This window comes from Priapulus caudatus, unplaced genomic scaffold, assembly GCF_000485595.1.
Source record: "Priapulus caudatus unplaced genomic scaffold, Priapulus_caudatus-5.0.1 Scaffold439, whole genome shotgun sequence".
In the NCBI taxonomy this organism is placed as follows: domain Eukaryota; kingdom Metazoa; phylum Priapulida; class Priapulimorpha; order Priapulimorphida; family Priapulidae; genus Priapulus; species Priapulus caudatus.
The window spans coordinates 29280-35849 of NW_014577500.1; the positions used below are offsets into that span (position 1 = coordinate 29280).

General features: G+C 45.6%; 2 protein-coding genes across 5 annotated transcripts in view; both read right to left on the minus strand.

Annotated features, from left to right (window-relative positions):
- LOC106810422 (alpha-2-macroglobulin-like) overlaps positions 1–6570 on the minus strand; it is a 35239-nt gene that overhangs the window by 10873 nt on the left and 17796 nt on the right. For 2 of the 4 annotated variants that reach the window (XM_014813776.1, XM_014813773.1), the window contains exons 18-21: positions 6030–6244; positions 5702–5782; positions 4831–5002; positions 1168–1179 (exon numbers count right to left, since the gene is read on the minus strand). In XM_014813776.1, coding sequence (XP_014669262.1) covers positions 4906–5002; positions 5702–5782; positions 6030–6244 — 393 coding nt within the window. In that variant the 3' untranslated portion in view covers positions 1168–1179; positions 4831–4905. Of the gene's footprint in view, positions 1–1167; positions 1180–4061; positions 4156–4830; positions 5003–5701; positions 5783–6029; positions 6245–6570 lie in introns of those variants that run through there. The other 2 variants (XM_014813775.1, XM_014813774.1) reach the window with 2 other exon arrangements.
- On the minus strand, positions 1043–4245 carry LOC106810411 (alpha-1-macroglobulin-like). Its single transcript, XM_014813763.1, has 7 exons — positions 4242–4245; positions 3931–4136; positions 3458–3576; positions 2977–3064; positions 2515–2595; positions 1799–1904; positions 1043–1086 (listed from the first exon to the last, which is right to left on the minus strand). The coding sequence occupies exons 1-7, from the start codon at positions 4243–4245 to the stop codon at positions 1043–1045; spliced, it is 648 nt and encodes a 215-aa protein (XP_014669249.1).

Consider the following 6570-nt stretch of genomic DNA (forward strand, 5'->3'; position numbering starts at 1 on the left):
GGGAAGGAGAGAGGGGGTGCACGTTCGCGATAATGTAAACGTGATAGCGCAAAAACTCAAATATGTAAGCCAAAAAATCAGTATGTAGAGAACAAGTTCTTTATTACGATTTTATTCTTGCAAGCACATGGAACGTCAAGATTTTAATGGCAAGCATTCATCGTAAGTTGCACTGACCACCGCACCCTATATGCAGGGACGAGTTAGTTCCTCTTTTCGAGACAAGCAAACCAATCATAAAACTGACAGTAACTATCGACTTTTACGGTGGGGAATATCTTTTATGACAATTTCACTGTGTTTTGCCGTGTGTCTAACACTGCCAAGTGCGCCACCTGGTGCGATAAAGCACGTGAATTAAACGTGTGCGTAGCAGTCACATACCTTTCTGATAATTTTACTGGAAAACCCAAAACTTTCGTAGAAAAGCTTTGTAAAAACGCCGAGTGCGGTCACTACACGACTGAATAAAATACTGGATAAAATAATCTTTGTACACCCACCTACCATAAAACCAACCAACCTAGACAAGTCAACAGACCATAAAAACGAGTATATATTCATGGAATTACAGATCTGTAGATAAATTGAGACATTTTATATTACGCACCATATACATTTCCTCTTGATTTCTTCTACGTATGATGGAAATCTGGCAAAACATAGCAATATTGACTACGAGACGTTGTAAGAAAGACCAAAAAGAACTATGTCAACTGTCAAATCAAGGTAATTATTGCAGTTTTTGAAATAAAAGAGCCCTAATAAAATACGATAAACATTCTGACCACAACACATCATCCCAATTCCAAGAGAAACCACATATATATATATATATTATATCATTTCATTGCAACTATGTAATGCCTGTCACAGTCACAGCTGCTGCTGCTGCTGCTGCTGTTACTACTGCTGCTCCTGCTGTTGCTCCTGCTGCTGCTGTTACTACTGCTGCTGCTGCTGTTGATGTTGATGATAATGATGTTGTTGCTGCTGATGCTGATGTTACTGCTTCGGCAGTTTCTGACGTTTGCCGCTTGCCTTAGTTGCACTCGCCTATGTTGTATAAGATAGACACTGCCTCTTCTGCAAAATTTAATACAGAGGCAAGTAAATTATCAGGTTGTGTTAATTTCAAGACAAACACAATTTACTCGTGAATCTGACATCACCGAGACCCTACTCGAGTCAGTCTTCACTCCCAATGAGCAAAAGCAGTGAAAGCAAATCGATGAATGTAATAAAGAACTGAATGTGGATCATTCAGATTCACTACAGTACACCGACGCATGCACGCACACCAAACACGCACACACGCACACACGCCTACACACGTGCAAACACACGGGGGTTGATAAACCGAATTCAAAACATTTCCCAGGACTTTTCCTGGACTGAGAAGGTTGATTTACCAGGATCCCAAAATTTAAACCGAATATAATCTTTGCACCTCGTGTCTTCTAATCAACATCAAGTGATCAAACTCTTGCCTCAAGGAAGTTTTATTGCGCACGCACACTCACACACGAACACATAAAACACAGCACGCACGCACGCATGCACGCATGCACACGAACACATAAACACTAGCACGCACGCACGCATGCACGCACACACGCACGCATACAAACAAACACATGAACGCAAGCACGCACGCTCACACACGAACACATAAACACGATACATCAAACAGCAAGCTACGCCATGCTCTCAGACGGCTCGCACCGAACGGCTACGTTCGCGACGCTACAGACGACGAAGCACATAAACACAAGCATGCACGCACGCACTCTCATACCTGGTTCATAGTAGTCATACACCCGCACGGTGGATGGCTTAGCATCTTCTACATCCAAGTATTTCTCAATGTCAAATGTGACGCATATCGGCTCTCCTGGCGTGAACTACAGTAAACAATAAACACACGTAAGTAACGTACACAGTTCATAGACACCACGAGAATCAATCTTAGTGAAAACCCCAGCGAATCGAACCCTGTGGTGGGTGATGGGCTGATAACCAGAAGCAAGAGCCATATGTAGATATTGTCGAATCACTCATAATATCAGGAGCATATAATAATAGATATTATCAGGAGTGAATAATAATTGTTAGTATCCTATTTTTCGATAATCACCTCTAGGATTTACATTGTAGTGGCGCCAAAAATGGCGGCTAGATTTGTAAATGTTACGGAATCCGAAATTGACAAATTTAAAGAAAATGCTGTCCCCAAAAGTACCAAAGATGTAAAGTACTCGGGCAATAATACTAAAACAATTATTCGCCTCAGGCTCAGTGAATCTTGTTGAATAATTGTTAAATAATAAAATAAACTATTATTAATCACTTCTGATATTATTATACACTCCTGATAATATCATTAGTTTTTAAAGGTTCACACTATACCAGCAGTGCTCAACGCAATATCTAAATTGGACAATGCATGGTGTGTGTAGGGGAAGGGGAGTAGCTGTGACACACGTGACATATGCCAGCTGGTGGCAGCTATACCTTGTTAACGTATATGTCGACCGACTTGCCGTTCACTTCGTAACGTTTCAGTGGTGAATTCGGGTCCAGCTTTTCAAATATCTGAAATACAGCACGCAAATTAATTCATTCATCACAGATGTGTGACTATTTTTTCGCTGCGACTTGCGTTTCATAAAACGCCAAGAACAATTCATACATTAATGACATCGTTACTGCTACAGAGGGCACACCAGTTCTCCCAAACAGGGAATATTGGCAGTGAATAAGTTCTTCTACATAGATTGTACACCAGCAGTGGGCAAGTTCCTCCCAAATAGATCTAGCAAATTTCTCAATGTCAAAAGCAAGAAATGTATAGCAATTAACCAATAGCAACGATTCAGCCAAAAGCCATGTTGGTTACATAAGCAAAGCAGAGCATTTCAGGAATTACTGATGGCAAATTAATTATTATATATAAAACAAGAATGTGCAAATAACCTTCTTCAGTGTGGCTTTAATGGGAGAAAAGCCGGAAACCATCTTGATACTGATGACGGCCATGTTGGAATCCTCCTCCCCAGAATATCTGTAGATAATCATATGTAAATACTTGTACATAGCTCTGAAATCACTTTTTAATAGACCTGTATATATTTGTATGCAATCACATGATAACAACCTTGCAGGTCTTGTACATAATATACCTGAATAATTAGATGCTATATGTACCTGTATATAGCCCTAAATTTCCATACATACTGTTTAACCACATGTATAACCGTTATGGCAAGAAAAACAACTGTCCAACACAATATAGTGCTATTGTATATATAAATCTATAGTAGTATATAAGTAGCTCTCTATCTCAACATTCTCAGTTAGAAATCTAGAATAGTACAACTTTCTTCCCCTCCCCTTCTCTCTCGTGACCTCTCTCGCCCTCCCTCTCTCCCTCCTTCTTTCTCTCATTCATGCTTACATCCCACAGGCATTGATTGTCCAGGCCTTACACTCGGCACCCTGAGGTCTTGATGCAATGGTGGCTTGGAACGTCACAACCCTCCTCTTCTCCACAAATACATTGTAGAAGACGTTGCCCTGTGAATGCATAGGCACTTATAAATAAATATAACTTCCAACAAACATCAAAACACGCGTAATAATTGCATCGCCAACCAGTTAATTTTACCCAGAAGACCTAAAACCCTTGCCGAAAAATTAGATTTTGGTGCCCACTGCTCCCAGAGGGAAAGTATAGACGCTTATAAATAAATAGAACTTCCAACACACAGCAAAACATGCGTAATAATTGCCTTGGCAAGCAATTAATTTTACCTGGAAGACCCTAAAAAACCCTTCCCGAAAAAGTAGATTTTGGCTGTCACGGTTCCCAGAGGCAGAAGTAGGAGTAGGGTTTTCTTAATTTCGAACCCCGGCAATGGGAGCACCCACCTGAATTATGGCACATCGTGACCCCGTCGCCGTGACCTCCACGCGGGCGGGAACAGCTGCGACGTCTATCTGCTGCAGGACGAGACTGTTGTCGTTGGTAACATGGACGACGGCATCGGTGGCGCCCCCTTCTGCGATTGTGACGTCGGTCCTAACGCCGCCTGAGCCGTGGGAGAGGCTGGCGAATTGTGAGAGTGCTGCAGTACCTGATCACGGATGTCCTGTACGCTACAAATCATATAACACGCCATCGATTGGTGTTGGATGTCCGTATATGCCTGCTTGCTGCCATGTATCTAACAAATACGCACCCATCATTGAGGTTAAGTTCGTATATGCTGCCAGAACTATTATATGCATGTAGTTTTGTACCTATATCAAGCATGTATGATCCATCAGTTGAGCCGGCGCGCTTGGTGCCTGCATTGCGTGCTATGAGTTGCTTATGGACCATGTATGTCTGCCCGCGTGCACACACCGCCGTAAGTGTGACTATCGGTGCGTGCCTGCACATGTGCACACACCGACGGGTTCCTGCGGTGGAGTGTGGTGTGTGTGCGTGCATGCAATGCGTAGTGTGAGGGCTATGTTGTGTGTGTGTGCGGGTGTTTGCGTGCATGCGCGTACGTGTGTGTGTGTGCGTCCGAGTGTGTTTGCGTGCTGTTGCAGCCTGCTGTGCGCTGCATGTGTGTTGCGTGGCGTGTGTGTGTGTGTGTAGTGTGTTGTGTGCGTGGAGCTGGTGTTTGCGTGTGTGCGTGGTGATGTGTGTCGTTTTCTGCGGTAGTAGTTTCTGCGTATGCGTGCATTGCGTGGTGCGGATGGGCTGATGTGTTAGTGTCGCGTGTGAGTGCAGTGGTCGCATGCATACGTGCGTTGTGAGTGGCGTGCGTGCGCGCTCACTGTGTGGATGCGAATGCGCCGCGCGAGTCCTGCTGCTGGGTGAGCCAGCGCATGATGGACAGCTGGCGCGTTAGATCACCGCCATCGGTCAGCAGCGTCATCGTCAGCAGATGCGTACGCGTCATTCCGTGGGTTGATCGCCTTCTTCTCCGCCTGACGGTTCCAGTGCAATCTGCCAACAGAAATGTACGTGTGTGATGATGGCAGACCCTGCCTATTAACTACTGAGGGTTCCAGTGCAACCTGCCAATGGAAATGTATCGTGGGTGTGATGATGTGTAGACCCCACTATTAAACTATCTGAGGCGTTCCAGTCTGGCAACACTGCCATGGGAGAATGAACGTGTGTGATGATGAGGACCCACCTTATTAACTACTGAGGGTTCAGTGCAACTGCACGGAAATTGTCGTGTGTTTGATGGGGTAGACCCCGACCTATTAACTACTGAGGGTTCCAGTGCCACCTGCCAACGGAAATGTACGCGTGTGATGATGGTAGACCCCACCTATTAACTACTGAGGGTTCCAGTGCAACCTGCCAAGACCAACAGGGTGGTGGTACGTGTGTGACGACGGTATACCCTGCCCATCAACTACCTATGCCAGTACCGTGACGTATAGTGGCAGTAAACTACACAGGTAAAAGCGAAAAGCGATAAACAAAAAGTGTTAGAGTGCAACGTTGGTTTAATAGTGTCGTGCAGCTCTGGCCAGCAACCAATGTAGTTGAGCTTGTAATTAATGGGTATCTGCGAGCATGTATGCATACTGCTATATGTTTGGGTGGGTTCATGTTGGTTTTTTTCATTCAAGGTTCCTATCTTAACTGGGAGATGTAAGAAGAACGAGTAGAATTTGTGGGCACACTTACGATGTGTCAACGACTTCTGCATTTGGCTTCTCCCAGTGTAGTGTTTTCAGTGAGGTGTCTTCTATTGCAAGATCCATCAACCTAGGCACGAAAAATCACACAATATTGACAGCAGCAGTTACAGCAACACACTTGTCTAGGTACACCGACAACAACAATAACAACAACAACAACAACCATGACAATAACTGCAGCAGCAACAACAACATCCACATAGAAAATTAAGACAAGACATTAAAGTAAGATGACTGATACAGACGCACGCACGCACGCACACACGCACACACACCCATGCCCCACATACACAAACGCACGCACACACACGCACCTGGCTAGGTATTCGCCGCTCCTGGCACTGTCTCCGTGGCGAGCGTACATGTATGCGACCAGCGCGAGCGTGTAGGCATCACTGAAGCTCTCACGCTCGATGCAGCTCAGCGCTGCCGCGATCGGCTCCTGCACAGCCGGCATCGTCGCGGCGATCAGCGACGTCGCCACGTACGCGGTGAGCGTTGCCTTTGTTCTCGCATCGCCGACGCCACCCTGCAATGAAGGATCATTGTCTCAGCGCGCAGCGGCCGACAGGCGACACGCGAACGAACTAGTCGGCACATCGTGGCGGACACGCTAGAGTAGCGATATATCTACTGTGTTGCGTGTGGAGCAGTCAGGAGGGATACCGCTTTCACCATTATGTCGTGATGGGAAGGTACAGGTAGGCAATACACCTACCTTCACGCCCTGGTGCAAGGGTTCCCCCGGAAGTTATCCCCCTGCCTGCTCTCAACCTACCTTCATGCCCTGGTGCAAGGGTTCCCCCTGGAAGTTATCCCCCTGCCTGCTCTCACCTTCCCCTAGGAATCATCCCC